This window comes from Notothenia coriiceps, unplaced genomic scaffold (assembly GCF_000735185.1).
Source record: "Notothenia coriiceps isolate Sejong01 unplaced genomic scaffold, NC01 NC01_scaffold00034548, whole genome shotgun sequence".
Lineage (NCBI taxonomy): Eukaryota > Metazoa > Chordata > Actinopteri > Perciformes > Nototheniidae > Notothenia > Notothenia coriiceps.
In genome coordinates, this window is record NW_011367249.1 from 489,988 (window position 1) to 506,408 (window position 16,421).

A 16,421-nucleotide genomic window follows, 5' to 3' on the forward strand; every position below is an offset into this window, starting at 1 on the left:
CATTCATATTATAATATCAAACTGATAATATGAAACTAAGGTTTTGATATAAGATACCGATATATGTGTAAAAGATTAAAAAAAAATTAAAGGCAAGACACAGATAAAATGGAAGCGAAAGATAGTGAAAAAAGAGATACAAAAAAGTCTTCATGGCTAAAGGGGGGCTTGGTTGGAGATAGACAACAGATATCCACTGAGTTTTGCTGCTTCATTACTCTGGCCCCATTTGATAATCAAACCCCAGGCACCAATGAAGATAATGACAAAACGAGCCACTCTGTGCCCCATGGGGTTATGGGATGTCACTGTGTGGCTGTCACACGACCTACAGGCTTTACAGCAGACATGCACAAGGACACACACACCCTCTCTGAAACGCATTAGCCAAGCCTAGCTTACTGGAAGCCTAATCAAAAACATATTTTTGTTCTCCAGCACTAGTGGTCAGTGAGCACGCATTGCCGATGTTGCATATGCTCTGTTGGATAGCAGAAGCCTTGGATATGTGCAATGGGAGTATGCTCATTTGAACAATTGTCGCTATTAGCTGATGGGGATGTTCACAAATGCTCACCGGCCCACTTAATTGGGCTAAAATGTCCATTCAAATTAAATTCCCCGTGTGCGGAGATAACGACATCGCCCCAATTCTGCAGGACAATGACAGGGCTGTCGAATGAGGATGCTTGTCATATATAAAGAGAACTCTCAGCATGTTTTGGGGAATGTAATGTAAAAGTGGCTGTAACAAGAGTTTCTATTATTTAAAGAACGGAGGAGGACAGTTGAGGGCACAGGGGAAAGAGCTGGAAGTCAAAAAGACAAATGGCAGGAATAGCCATTATAACCTTGTCATTACAGAGCCACTGATAGGGCTCTGGATACAAGGCAAGATAAAGACGAGGAGAGGTAAATTAACTTCCATATTTCTATGTATAAGCGGGTTTGTGCAACTTCTTTCATTCACTCTTCTCTGATGTAAAGAAGTCCGCTTTTTCTCCCAAGATAAAAACTCAGCCAGTATGACTGGTCTCCCAGAGAAGATGAAAAGAAAACGCTCCATTTTGAAATCTGAGCCTTTTGATGGAGCAGAGACTGGCAGGGGATGACAGATGGATGGCTGAGAGACAACTAGGCCAGAGACAGCAAGGCGGGAAACAAAACAAAAGAGGAAAGGAACATAAGGGAAAAAAAGGGTGTTAATTCCCCCTCTGGAAGATTGAATCCCTTTCTGTCATTAGCCTGGGCAGGTGAGAGCAATGTATTTCAAATAATAGTTTCCTCAAAATGCAGGCCTAATTCTTCTGTCAAATAAACCACTTAAAAGAGACAATACAAGGTAAACCATGTGGTGGACAACTCATGATGCTTACTAGAGGCGAATAATGTGACTAAACTCAGATTTGAAAACATTTCACTTAATTCCTCTACGAGTCAAACTAATGACAACAAACTGTAAATAGCTTAAGTAAAAGAAACAAAATAACAGAAAGAAAGGAGGCGATAGATATTGGCCTGCAATAGAGGCAGGTGAAAGATGGAGAAGCCTTAGACAAAGAGTTTGGGATCAAATGGGCTCTGTTGTTAACACCAGGCTTTAGCTCTGATGAGACACAAAGTGAGACTAAAGAGAAAACAGGAAGATACCCAGCAGAATTTCAATACAGGGTTTGTTCCCAACATAAACATATACATTCCAACAAAAGGCATACTCTTCTAATGATTTGTTATCATAAATGGCTAATTGTTACATGGGGACAAACATATAAATATGGCTTGCACGTAGTTATGGAGGCACATAATGTCAAACAGAATGATGTGGGAGCACTTCAAGGACATCATCTATGTTGCAGCAGAAATGTAACTTTGAGTTGCATCATTTGTGAATCGTTAATCTCTGTGTAGGCTGTCTGCAAGTGTGTGCCAATGTTACAACCTGCTTTCACTTCAAAGTAAGTCAACACGCCAGTTATGTGAGTGTTAAAAAATACTAGTGCACTTTGCCTTTCATGGATAATAACTGTAATAAATAATTTGTTGTAAAGAAGGAAGGTTTTATTTTTTATAAGTGCGTGTCTTTATTTTGCACCAGTAATATAATATAGCAGTTGGCCAAGATTAGGTTTTGACACCAATAAGGGGATTTTGGATTAGAGCTGCCCAAATAACATGTTATGCCAATTTTTTTAATTTGCTTTCCATTCCAGTAGGTTTCAAAATGAGGATTTGAAATTCCTGCGAAACTTGTTATTAACACAGGTTTTCTTTTGCATAGCCAAAACGTTTGCATTTAGTTTGTTTAAGCCACTGAAACAGTGGCCTCCATTTAATTGTATGTAGTTCCTTAAAACTCAGTTCTATTTCTACAGCTTTGGTCTCTTTCCAAATAAAAACAATGAATTGGAGAGATAACAGGCATGAGCACTCCACTAAAAACCTGTTTTAGAATGGACATCCAATTAAGCCTTGGAAATCCAAGCCTTAGATGGCTTTTTAACAGGCCCGTTTTTATCCAACAATCAAAAGTAGTGCTTTGGATGTCTAAAAATAGAATAAAAACTGTAGCTATATCAGTTACCCATGACGTATTTTGCAATGCAGCTACTTACTCGACCATTGTACTAATACTCTAAGACAATGGTGTAACACTGTCCCCAGCATTTTCCAAATCTCTGGTAAGTTATTGATGAGCAAAATGTTGTATTAACCTAAGCAGACCCAATTTTTCTTGAAAGCAAAGTGGGACATAACTCCTTGAAGTTTTACAGGTTGTCACGGCTAAAGATGGATGACTAAACTTCCTTCCTCACATCCTTCATATTGTCAGTGAAAAGGAAAATATGTAATTTACCGAAAGGTCATTGTTGCATACAAAATAAATCAGTTTTAGCAATGCATGTTGTTCAATCTTTCAATAGGACTACCTGTGTTCCTGAATGTACATGTTGTGTGTCTTTTCTGTACCTGGAGTTTGGAAGTTGATGCGTCTCATCTCCACAGGGTCTGTAGGGTGGTGGGGTGTAATGTCCGCGTTGTTCAGGAGACATTTTGTGCGCGGCTCTGACTCTTTTCTTTTGCGGCTGGAAAGTATGACAAACAAAGAGTAGAAAGAGGGGAAGACGTACAGCAAAAACAACAGAAATTGTTTTAATGAGCACTTGATCCAGCAGTCACCACTCTCACTAATGATGGCACCTAAACAACTTAGCAACTCCTACTGACTGGTAACTCAGCGGGTCAAGAACACTCGACTGAAGCCGAATCAACAAAAGAGGAGCTGAGAGCGTTTGTCAAGTACGCAAAATTCACTTTCACCTTCACTAATTAAAGGCATCTTTTTTTTGCTGAGGCAGGCTATTTTGTATTACCTTGTAAAATGCAATAAAGTACAACCAAACCTTACCTGTCAGGCTTGCTGTTTCCAGAGAAAGCAATAGGAGTCAAATACATATATAAAGATGGTGAAAACACAACACACAAGGAGAAAGGGAGAGGGGGGGAGGCAAGAAGAGAGATAAATCAATAGAGAGCAGTTTAAAATGCACAGGGGTCGCTGCTGGGCTCGCAAAATACGAGATAAAGCTCATCAGCATTTGAGGCATGCGTGTGCGTGTGTGCTCATGTATCAGTGTGTGAGAGCAAGTGAGTAGTCAATGAAATGTGTGAGTTAGTGCATACATTCTTCAGCTTGTGTATGTATGTCTATGTACGTGTGTGTGCTTATGTGTGTGTGCACGGGGGGTGCAGATACAGATGGGAAAGGGGAATGTCAGAGCCAAGGGCAGACCCGGGAGAAACTATTCACCAGGGAGAGATGGAGGGGGAGAAGGGAGAGTGAGGGGTGCAGAAAGAGAAGAGAGAAAAAAGAGAGATCCAAGGAGAGATGTTACTCTCCCTAACCACAAAGACTGAGGTAAGGCAAGGTCAGACAGTCAGGGATCGTCTGACAGAAGCAAGCTGTACGTTTGTGGCTTACACTAACCCCCTTCAAAATCATTCAGGGAACTTCCCATGCACCGTATGTACCGTGTAGGGAGACCCTTACACTACTGATCATTTGGGACTTGCAGTTACTGAGACTGAAGCTGCAACTCACTGCAAAACAAGGGATGGGGGGGTGTTGACTATACACCTGTGTTCAAAAGCCCAATTATGCTGAGGAATAGTATTTATTTAGACTTGTGTGGAGAGCTGAGTTCATATGAACAAAGGGAACTTGCTTAAAATCTTATAGAATATTTGGTATATGTCAGACTTCAATAAATTAACATTTTTGCAAGTAATCACTCTTTAAGATCGTCACAAATATGGTATATTGGACTTGTTATTGTGTTATCGTTCATATAGATGTTGGAGCATTACATACCTAATTTGAAGCATGCATTTTGAAGAAATTACCATTAAACTGACTATTACGTTTGAATAACACTGTTACGGAGTATTCTTTCCAGAATTATAAGTTATTTTTTTGTCAGGTGTAAAAAATAATTGAACACCATCTCAAGGAATCTTCTCCTCTCTCCTTTCTCCAACCCCCTCACTTCCCACAACCATCTTTTTCACAAGAAAAGCTCCTTCATATTTACATGCAAAAATGTTGTTGGGTTCTTTCAATATCATGCCGCTATGAATATAGAATAAGCCCTTCTTTCAACATGCTCCCTAACATGCAATTATTTCCCCACAGCCCAACTCCCTTGTTACAATGACAAAATAACTGGTTCTACATCAAATGACAAGAAGCTGCTCATTGTGTGTTGCAGGAAAAGCAGAAATTCTAGCATGTGAACAATATTTCAGTCCAACATGGATAACAGTTATACTGCTTGTGTAAAACAGAGGTTCGAAGAATGCACTTACTATGCAACGTTAAAGGGTTGAATTCCTTTGTATCTTAATGTTAAGAGAATATATATATGTATTATACTGTAAATGTTTTCATGAAAAAACATTTAAAATTAGCCTTGTATCATAACCCTTAATGTTCTTTCCTATCATTTGATGTTGAACAATATTATTGTTACATGCATAAATGTAGGTCCAATGCAGTCACTACAATTACCAGGCCAACTCACTTTTTATAAAGGAGAATGGCAATGACGATGCAGATGATGAAGACCACAGCGAGGACTGGGCCCACCACCCATATAAGTCCGTCCCCAGTCTCTATTGTCATGGGGTCCACCACCAGCGCGGGGGTCATCACTGTGTCCGTATAAGGGCTGGTGGCAAACATTTTCTGAACAGAGAGATCAGGTAGAAGTTTATTGCACATGAAACAGTACCTAAACTAAGCAGCACAAACTGGATACAAATTCAATGTTAGATTCAGATGTAAAAGATTAAAGTGAAAATAAATCAATAATTAAATCCACTCTGACAAAAGCAATTGACCAAAAGTAAGTCTACTAAAGTGAGATGAACTGAGTTTAACTAGTTACTCACCCCAACGGTGGCATTGAGTTCAGCCAGCAGGAAGAAGACATACTCCTGGCCAGGTTCAAGAGGCTTGTTCTCACAGCTGCTGTGGCGATAGTCCGATCCCACCGTGAAGCTGGGCGGCAGCTGCCTGAAGCAGGCTGTGATGTAGGGCTTCCTCTGGTCCAGCTGAGGCAGCTGACGCCGCGAGCGCCGCTTTGGAATCACCTCCCGCAACAGCTGATTGACGTGAAAGGGCATTAGTTTACGACTGCGTTTTCCGTTTAGTATCCTCTTGTGTTTTTGGAGTTTCTAAAACATTAGTCCCACATTTATTGAAAAACGTCTGAGCAAAAACATTTTTTTACGATAACTGAAATGTTTTTTCATAATCTCCATTGTTTCTGAACACAAGATAAACTGGACCTGAAACTAACTTAACTTGGCAAAATGATAGGTCATCAAATGTTTTAAATGAATAAATAACTATTTTGATTCAGGTGTAAAATCACTGGAGCCCTTTCAGTGGGCTGACTGAGACCAAAGAAAAAACACCTGTAGGTGTAACTGTACCTTTAGATAAAAATAGCTGCTAACTATTTGGCAATGTTCCATGTAACCAGGCTCCAACCCCCCCCAACATTCAGCCTCTCTCATTCATTTCAAACGGCAGACAGAGGCAGGCAGTAAGCAGAGGGAATGTGTGTAATCCCAAATCCAATAGGGATGGTGGTTGTTGATGTAGCGCTCAAGGTGACCTCAAGCTATGGTAAGAGTGGGAGAAGACTGTGTAATTCTCTCTTCTGCATGCTTGGGGGGGGATGAATTAGCATAGCTGAGATGTACTCAAGTTTGTGTTGTGTGTGTTGATGTCTGCTACATAGTGTGTACAATTTGCCTTGCACATGCAACTGTTATATCACAAACAAGTGTTTCTGGAATCGCTACTCTTAAAAAACACAGTTTGGCCAGAGAGAAAAGATTACCGTAGTCTCTTTAAAAACATGTTACTAAAGTTTGAAGATGCCTTTTCCTTTCACATATTCTACCTTATGTTTGAAACAATGCACCCCGTTAACCTTATCATTTATGTTGTTCCAGAATCACCACACACTGTTTACTTAAAAAAAAGAAACTCTACCTCTTCCATGTCCATCTCATCGGGGTTCTTCAGGTTTTTGACAGTTCCTGAGGTCCTCTTAAGTGGCACCACAACCACATAGAAGGTCCTGCAAACAATGTATTGATAATGTATAGCAAACACTTGGTACAAGGTTGAAAGGAAATTAAAGCTACAATTCTTGCAGGATCTAGACAAATCCAGAAAGCCTCATGAATCCAAAGACCTTATTTCCCATTTCAACATCTAAAGACACCTTAAGATCTCAATCTATACAATATCAGATTTCAAGCATCTCCAGACTTAAACCTCAATACCCTAACCCTCAAATCTAATGTAAACAGTGCCTGCAGAACCCATCTTAAGTCAAGGTGTACTCACTTGACCTCCTTGGTTTCAGTTGGTGGGAAGGACATGGTGAGCATGTTGTCAGGCTCAGCGTAGATGTCCAGCTTGGGTTTCTTGACCAGTATGAGTGGCGCGGTCTTGGCATACACACGGTGTTTTTGCCCACCATCCGCGCTTTCTTGGCAGGTCACCCTGAACTCATAAGTGGTGTTGTGCTTTAGCCCGGTGACGAGCACCCTCATCTGCCTGGCATCCACATCCATCTTCTGTCGGTTGTAATCAATCTAAAGTTTGATAAATGGTGCAGAAGTTTTAATTGGTAATTGGTAAGAGAGAGGATGTAGTGTATGATCATGTTGGTAGGTCAGTAAATTGATGGATGAAAAGATGGATGGAAAGGTATGGAGATGGGTTTTGGTCGTAACATATGAAGGTAAGAAGGCATATGCAATGTTAAATTAAAATGAAATTCAGGAAATGGGCATGTTGGAAATTATTAAAGGTATCTCAGCTGAGAATTGAAATGATCTTTTGGCCCTATATTAAACTCACCGTGCATTTGTAAGGAGACCTGCTTTCAGAGAACTTCCATGCAATGACCACTGTAGTCTTGGTGGCCCACTTTACAGTGAAATTCTGTGGAACGTCTGTTGAATGGACAAATGCAAAAAAAAACTTTAATAAATTGAACGAGTTGAGAAAGCAAGGAAAGAAAAACTAAAGAAGAACCTTTGGTTAAAAAAAATAAAAGATGCAGTAGTTCCTCTGCAACGTTCCTCTGGGTTGGAGAGTGAGTGTAACGGTGAGCTGTGATTGGCTGTGAGAAGGGCAACGCCATTGGTTAAGACACACAGCACATAAGACTCATGTATGACAGACCCACGGAGCACAAAGGTGTGCCCGCTGGCTAGCTATCGTAAGTAGTGCCAACCCATCTCAACACTGTCTTTGAACCCATGACCTGAGGATTAACAACTGACCATTTGGTCCCAGTGCCAACAGTAACTATGCTTCTACAGAGTCTGGGTTGGCACTGCCAACGTGCTGCCAGCCGGGCATCGAGACAGACTCAAAACACAGCATGCCAACAGTCCTTAGCAGTGCATCAGGGGGATGCCATGCCACAAACTGTCCCAATAAGGGACAGGGGAAGGGGAGAGGAGGAATTAGATGAGGAAGGGGGTTAGGAAGGGGGTAATATTTCAAAACAAACCCAAAACCAAATAAATAAATAAATATAGAACCAAAATCCACTTTCTGTCAACTTAGAATATTCCAATCATACTCTTTGAGTGACTGGGTTTGACTGACGTCCTACCTTGTTTGCAAACTGGGGTTGTGAGATGGCATTAGCTGTGTGAGTGTGCTTGGCAAAGGGCTGCAGGGATGACTGACAGGAGTGTCTGACCGAACAGCACTTACCTTGAAACTCTATGCTGCTCTCCTCTTTCTCTAAATGACTGACTATAACTTACTGACTTGCGTGTTACCTTTTTTGTGTTAGTGAAGTGAGTGTCCAACGGCAAACAATATTAATATCAATATTTTCTCTTTCTTGAGGAGAAGTGAAGGTGGTTGAAGGAGGGGGTGGGGCAGTTTTCATTTTTGTGTTGTTGCAGATTGTTTGTTAGCCAATTGCCAACCCCCTGCCAACCGGGTTGGAAAAGATAACAGGCAAACCCTACCTGTTGCGTCAAAGGTCACCGTCCGATACTGGATAGGCGGGCTGTAGGGCCCTGGGCCTACACTGGTGTGTGCACGTATTTTCACATCGTATGCTGAGTTCGGTTTGAGGCTATTGAGAACATAGCTGGACTGGCTGGGGGGCAAGTGGAGCTCCTGTGGCGCTCCTCCGGTACCAGTTTCCTTAAAAGCCAAAGTGTACTCGGTGATAACCCCATTTCTCTCCGCCAGCACAGGGGGAGACCAGGACAGCTGCACAGAGCAGCATGTCACATTGGAGCGCTCTTCAATTTGAGGGTATCCCCCTGGCGTATTCTCAGGCACATTAAGTTCTACCAAAGCCTCGTCTCCGAAGCCCCCCCTGCTCTTAGCTGAGACTTTAAAGAGATAGGTGGCCCCCCGGTGAATGTTGCCCACAGAGTACTGTCGTTCTTGGGGAGCAAATTCCAGTGTGGCCAAAGGACTGACATCTTTCCGGCCAAACTGGAGCCGGTAACCATGTAGGTCCATGCCATGAGTGAGAGCTGGAGGGTCCCAGCGAACCACAGCTGATGACTCGGAGTCCTGAGCCACTGACAGATAGGGCAGACCAGGCACTGTACAGAAAAAGAAATAAAATAAATATTAATTTCTGTGCTTTCAAGAACCATGAAGATGATTTTTTTTCAAATGACAGGTTGTAATACTATACATGTAGACGTTTATCACAGATTGAACATATACTGTACATGGAACACACAGTTTCTGTTAGTGATATTCAACATTGCTATAGTGAATTTAATATAATTCCTACGCTCTCAAGCCAAGTCATACGGCATTAGAGCTCCAGCACTGTCACTATTTATACCTACAGAATACTACTGAAGCATTATTTAGCATGTCAAAAACACTGCATCTGACCTTTCCAATTATACTGTTTGACCTGAAAGTATCTGCACTTTCAATAATCATCTTAAATTCCACCATTTGTCAGATAACATCCTACTAAAATGGAGTCAGGTTGAGTTGGATGGAGACGTAGAAGATCCTAAGAGCCGCTACACTCTTGAGTGATAGCTGTACCTATTACCATTTCATGATACATGTAAGCTCTAGCCAGTCTGTACTGCAAAGGGTCACTAAAACCTTAACAGAGAACAGTGCCTCTTTCAGCTGTAATAGTCATCTCTTGTTGTAAAATGGATGATCTACACTTGGGGTCTAGACACCATTCTTCAGAGTGGCCCAGTTCTGCTGCTCTTATGGATGACAAGTCTCATCTTAACTCTCTTTTTAAGGGCCCATCAGTGTGATAGAGGCAGCAGCAGTTGTGGGAAGCCTTCAGTTCTCAAGTTGCCATTGAAGCTTTGTGAGAGATAAGTGAGGTTGATCGTAATTGAGCCCTATCTCTCAGTAAATAGATTCCATCTTGACTTACTCAACTATGTCCCTCCTTTATCAAAAATACAAGGCAGTAGCAGGACAAATGTCTGGGAAATATATGTGAAGGAATAACTGCAGACCTACACCCTAAATCACACAATATCGCCTGAGCCAACAGTTTTGAGTAATTCCCTGATTTGGAGTAGGTTGTTCAAGCTTTTATCTCTCATTTCTCAAGAATTGCAACTTCCTGTAGACTCTCCAAAAAACGTTCCTTTGCATTTGTTCCTTAACATTCCAAAATGCAGCAGCTCCGATCTTGACAGGTTAAAGAAGGTGACCATGTAACACCAATTTAGGTTCATTTACATTGGATAGCCATGTCTTTTAGAATATATTTTCAAATATGTTCACTTTGAAAGGCAATGTCTCGTATTCGAGGTCTATTCATATTGAACATGTGGTTTATCCACATTTCACAAACTTCAACACTGCATGTCTTTGAATCCCCAGCAACACACTCACCAAGTGTGAAGTAGATTGGATAAACGGTTCTCAAGGCATGCAAACAGACAGACAGATATGTATTTCCCTTAAAGATGGCTCTACATGAGTTTATGAGACCAGTGGTGAGAAGACCGGGTATCTCTGTATATTTCTGATTCAGTAGCTGCCAACTGGGTCGGCAAACTGGGTCGGAAGCAAATTGGTTGGTCCTGGAAGTGAGAGCTTTCTCAGCATAAATACAAAAAAACGCTGAATAAACTGAATTTAAATTTGAATAACTCTAGTTCAATGTGTTACATACATTTCATCATTATCTTAAGCAGCTACAATTATAGATACATTTGCTCCTTCATCACTTACATCCAGCATTCATTATATTACGCTGCATGAATTTATATTGCAGCGTCTATCTGGGCCTCTTTCCTTATTATTTATATGTTATTTATGTCATCTGCTCTAGTGTATCTTTATACATAATGGGCAGTGTGTATGCCCATATATAACAAGAACGTGTGTGCAGCTCCTATATATCCACTCCCCTCCAAACTGAGGTATTTGGCTTTTTGCCCAGTAAGGACTTAAAGTAATTTGGAGGAGCCAACATTAGTCTGAGGAAAATGTACTCTCTCTCAGTGGCATAGTGGCATAGTGTCATTGTGCGTGCGTGTCTACATATAGTATGTTCCTGCACCAAGTAAAAAACACACAAAGCAATCCACTCTACAAAGTCCACTCCCTCTGCTCGTATTATTCATTTCCGTTTGCTAATGGTCTTCTTTCTGAGGGCTGTTGGAAGAGGAAGACGGGGGTTGGTGGGTGGATGGTGGCTAGTCAGCTGAGCCTTTGCCGGTAATGGAAAGGCGGGGGCGCCGATTGTTGGGTGAGACGAATGCTCCATATACTCACCGGAAACATACTATAGCTCAGCTTGGTGTCATTTAAAAGCCCACTCTGCCTCATGCTCACCACCAATCAAGGAAATAAGATTCAGAAATAATGATCCTGTGAATGTGTGTTTTCCATTTTAGATGTATTTGCTTTAACCTCAAAAGACTCCCAAATGTATCCATTACAACCTTTGTAGCCCCAGAACTATTTTAAAAATATTTGTACATTTATAACAGTGGCCTATTGCTCATTGGGGAGAAGAATCACGAGTAGCGAGCCAGCGGATTGGTTTCGGGAGGAGGTGTGGATGTTCATGGTGTGTACTGTGTATGTGTTTGAGAGTGTGTGGTGCTACAGGGTGATGAGAGAGAGAACAAGGGCAGGGAGAGGGGGTGAAAAATGAATGAATGAGGGATGATGAAGGTGACTAGGGACAAGGAGCAATCTGCTGCAAAGAGGGCCCAAAAGGGATATTAGGGAGCAGAAGTGTGTGTGTGTGTGTGTGTGTGTGTGTGTGTGTGTGTGTGTGTGTGTGTGTGTGTGTGTGTGTGTGTGTACAAGTGATTCCAGGGTTCCTGGACACTCTGATTGTCCCTCTCCTCAGTGTTCATCTTTCTCCCCCATAACACTCACCCTTATTCTTTCCCCATCTCCCCACTTCTACCCTTTCACACTGCCCAATCCCCCATTTCATTTCCTAACCTCCTCCCCCGACCCCCTATCCCTCTCCATCCATTTCAGGGTCGACCCTGGTTCAATCCCTCCTTCTGGGCCTCCAAGCACGTTTCCCCATCAGGCAACTGTATTACCAGCCTGCTGTTGACACTCACTGAGGCTGATTGAGAAAGGGTCGATCAGGTTTCCTTCTCATTTCCTCTCTTTCTTGTGCACACCAACATACACAAAAACATATTATATATTGCCTTTGTGCAAATGACATGGTGCCCGTCATGTAAGGTGATCTGCTTTGAGCTGCACTCCTTCACAATAGAAAATAATAACATTTTTAAGAACATCGGGGGGACGTTTTTTAACCTTAAAAGGTCATGACAAATACATCACTCTCCTGTCTTTGGCTCCCTCTGCTTTTAATTCAGTCTGCCTACTTCTGAAGTGTATGTGTGTGTTTGTGGCAGGAGCTCATGGAGGGGAGAAATTGGTAGGGTAGGAAATTGAGCTTTGCAACACATTTCCCATTGTCCATCCCATCCTTGCTTTTAAGGAAGCAAGCGATAAAGAAAGAGAGAAGAGAACAAGATGGGCCACTTACATTGATTATTTCTCACTGGACCAAAAATAACAATCAGGAAGTAAATAAACATGTAATGAGGTGCTCTGATTTTCAAGTAAGCTGTCTGCATTCAGCATTGGAATAAGTAACAACAATAATAATAACAGACATCTCTAAGCATATTTTCACAGGCTGCAACCATCAAAATGATGGACTGTAAGGTTGGAGGGTGGAGGATAAAGATTCGTCAAACAACAAAATACCACAAGGGCGGTAAACTCTACTTATATCTTCAGTGCCTGTGTAACAACAGTTTATTTGAGTCTACATCTACTCTGACCTGCAATATTATTAATATATAATGGAAACCACTTCACATAATTACAAACATACACATATAAATTCCTAAGTGATAAACAGTAACATTTAAATGCTTCCTGTCTGCATTCATACAGTTCTGGTATCTGCACCGCAATAACAAGTATAACACTGAAATGATTCATCAGCCTATGACTTAGGGTTTTAACATCTTTAACATTCAGGAAACTTTTGCTGCCATCGGGGGGCCACCTATACTTTGTGTGAAGTTGCTAAATGCAGCTTTGAATGACTACAGATCACTAGAGGGCTAATGGCACTTATCTTTTCATTTGTTTTTTCTTATAAGCCTCTATGTACTGTATATAGTGCCAGTCCCTGACTTGGCATTCCCTAAATCTTCCATTATCAAAACACTTCTTAAGTCTTTGCTTGTACTGTAGGCTCAGAGGTACATGTATTGTGGCTTATTCTTAATTTAGGCTACTTGTAAAGTGTTATGTTTTGTAGCGTGTTGTTTCATTTTGTTTGGAGTTTGTTGTTGGTAAGTTTGACTTTGTTTTCTTTCCCAACACTTTCCTCTTATAGAGGACAATGTCTTTTTTCCACTGAAACTTGAAAAGATGATGCTTATATTGATTGCTGCTGCTTTCAACCCAGTGAACTACTCTATAATGTGAAGATAGGATGCCAGAAAAACATTTCCAGACATAAACATTTTAATCTTTTGTCAATAAAGTCATATTCAGGCCCCCTCTAAAACATTGTCTCGCATTGACCATAGGAAGTCGTTTTTCAAAGCAAGACAATGGAAAGTATGAATCATGAAAAGGCAATTTTTAAACCTGGCCACAAAATGACTGTTGTTTGTCTGTGTCCACAAATAGGTGCACAGTTGTACTTGTTGTTCTATCCTAAATAAATCCTGGGGTTGATTCTTTTTCACCAGAGAGGGTTTTCTGGAATGTCTTGAAGATGAAAACACTTGATTTGAATCAAATTTGAAGTCTTTACTTTTGTCATAATGTTTTGTATTGATGTTGCTTTTTAGGACTTAAAAGACTATGATGTCATGCTTGTCTTCAAGTAGATAGTTTAACAGCTGTCGCATAAGTTCTTTGTGTTTGTGTGTTTTAAAAGTACAAACATGCAGAGAATTCATGTGATAGAATATTTCATGTATTTGCATCACACTTTTAAAGTGTGCCTGCTTAGTTAAACAAGGGTAAACCACATGAAAGAGCAGTCTTGCAGGACTTTTAAATAATATATTTAAATGATAGTCCTAAGAAAAGCTTGTTTGTCTACAACGACACTGGTCTTTGTAATTATATAAGCCTGTATAATTCAATCCTTTTGTCATATTAGTTCCCTTTGTTCGTTCCAACTGGTATTTCAGAAATCCCATAACATAACAAGCAGGAACATTCGCTATCCAGTACTATTCCATCCTAACATCCCTTCAAACAAGCAAAACAACCACTTTACCAGCGAGAAAAACGCTTCTCCTAACCTCTCACCCCTTCCCTTATTCCATTTATCGTGGCCCCCTGGCATAAACCTTTTCTTTACACTTCAATGATAAAAAGACGAGGCTTTCCCTCCGAGGGACAGACGGAGTGTACTAGACTGACATATCAGTCAGCGGTCCCTGACAGGAGGATGGAGAGTGACACCACTCACTTCAGCCCCTTTGGCAGCGTTACACACCCTGTCACCTGTAACACACACACCTGCCAGGATCTGGGAAATGTGCCTTTGTTTGTGTGTGTGTTGGTTTGGGAGGATGCTTTATGTGTGTTTATCTATTGATGTGTTGGGTTTTATGCTTGTGCTGTATAGGTCTGAACACAATTTAAGTGTGTGATCAATGGTGGAGACTGCAAGTTCTCCTGAATATGTGTGAGTCAGAAGGTAAGTATGCACGTGTGTTTGTACATAAGTATGAATGCAGTTGTGTACATATTGGATCTCTGAAGCCTTCGAATGCCGACTGGCACAGATGCTTGCACAAAGGAAGCTCCTCTCTTGGCTTGACGCGTTAAATTCTGTCAAGGTAGGTTTTCACACTCTGAGGCAGCCAGCCTCACCGGTTTAGATCATGTTCATGGTATCTAAGCCGCTAGCTCCAACACAGGCTCAAACGGTCCAGTTAAACTGGAGTGCCTACCTGTGGTAACAAGGAAAAAAAGTGAAGAAGACAAGGCTTTGTAGTGTGCAGGCATTAGCCTCCAGTATTTCATCCTTAAAGCTCAAACCAAAGACCCAACAGGGGCTTTCAAGCTGTCATAATCTGTCTGAAAATCTACCACGTACCTCATACCAACTCCTTGATCTCTAAGAATCTTTTGATAGTCTTCTGAGCATGACTCAAATAATAAATGCTACCCTGGTAGGAGCAAACAACTCAACTGACTGAACTGTTCTTGCATCCAGATATTGCTTAGAAAGGTTTATTTAGAAAAATGTATTGGATACATTTTAGAAGTTGAAAATGAATGTTAATTTAAAATCGTGTATTTCAAAAGCAATAATCTTAACTAGAGACATGCCTTTGATATGGATGCGTAATTAATTACAGATGAGAAACTTGTGCATCTGTCCATCTCTTCTTTTCCATGTTCGGATCAGTCAAACAGTGAATGTCAACAGCTGGATGTGAACGATGACTAACCCCTATACCCCGCAACCTTTATTGCCGTTGTAACGAATATACAAAACTTCTGATAAAAAGCCAACTAATAAATTGTATATTTTTGTACTAACCTGCCCCTTTGGTCACCACCAGTTTTGGTTTGCTCCGGGCTCCATCCCCCTTGGTGGTGTAAGCTGCCACCGTGATGGAGTAAGTGGTGTCTGGCTTGAGTCCTCCAATGACCATTTCCTATGGGAGACAGGAACAGGAAGATGTCAAAATGTGTCATGAATCTTTTAGGATTTGACCCCCTTCATGCAGCTCAAACTGCCTTATGCAGCATGTTAATCTAGGTGAAGTCTCCCAGTCCTCTTTATTGAAATCCACTTGGCATGCATTAAATGTAATGTTTTGCTTCCATGTAATAGAATACCATGCCATAAGTAAATCCTTAGAGTCTCCATGGTGGAGTTGGGACATTAGGTATACCTAAATAGAAAGCATCCCTTCATATTCCTTTAGCAATATTCCAATCAACAACTTAACTTTGCGATACATGCACGCTGAATACATCCTGCCCAATCGCTGGCAGTTTTTACCTCAGCCATTAAGTTTCCTTGAGTCCTCTTCAAAGAGAGGCTTCCGATCAATTCTAATGAATCTTTCAGTCGAGCAGGTTTGAACGCATGCAGAATGAGGTTTTTAACAGGCTGGTTGGCAGAGGGATGGGAGAGGTCAATAAAGGTAAATGAGCTTTAAGTACTGTCTTGCACTTGAGATGGTGTTCACGTAATGCAGATGGACTGGGGGTTTCAAATGCAGGTTCAAAATAAGGGTACATTTTTGGTAGAAAACTGCAGTCGTGAACAATCCTCAGAGATGCGATGAGGATTTCGAGTAGGTTTCAA

At 41.1% G+C, this 16,421-nt stretch overlaps 1 protein-coding gene across 1 annotated transcript in view; it reads right to left on the minus strand.

Annotated features, from left to right (window-relative positions):
* LOC104962319 (receptor-type tyrosine-protein phosphatase S-like) overlaps window positions 1-16,421 on the minus strand; it is a 66,701-nt gene that overhangs the window by 9,197 nt on the left and 41,083 nt on the right. Inside the window, exons 12-20 of the mRNA XM_010790751.1 lie at window positions 15,645-15,762; window positions 8,575-9,168; window positions 7,442-7,536; window positions 6,923-7,173; window positions 6,563-6,650; window positions 5,449-5,661; window positions 5,079-5,242; window positions 3,407-3,418; window positions 2,968-3,083 (exon numbers count right to left, since the gene is read on the minus strand). Of these exons, the coding sequence (XP_010789053.1) occupies window positions 2,968-3,083; window positions 3,407-3,418; window positions 5,079-5,242; window positions 5,449-5,661; window positions 6,563-6,650; window positions 6,923-7,173; window positions 7,442-7,536; window positions 8,575-9,168; window positions 15,645-15,762 (1,651 nt within the window). The remainder of the gene's footprint in view (window positions 1-2,967; window positions 3,084-3,406; window positions 3,419-5,078; window positions 5,243-5,448; window positions 5,662-6,562; window positions 6,651-6,922; window positions 7,174-7,441; window positions 7,537-8,574; window positions 9,169-15,644; window positions 15,763-16,421) is intronic.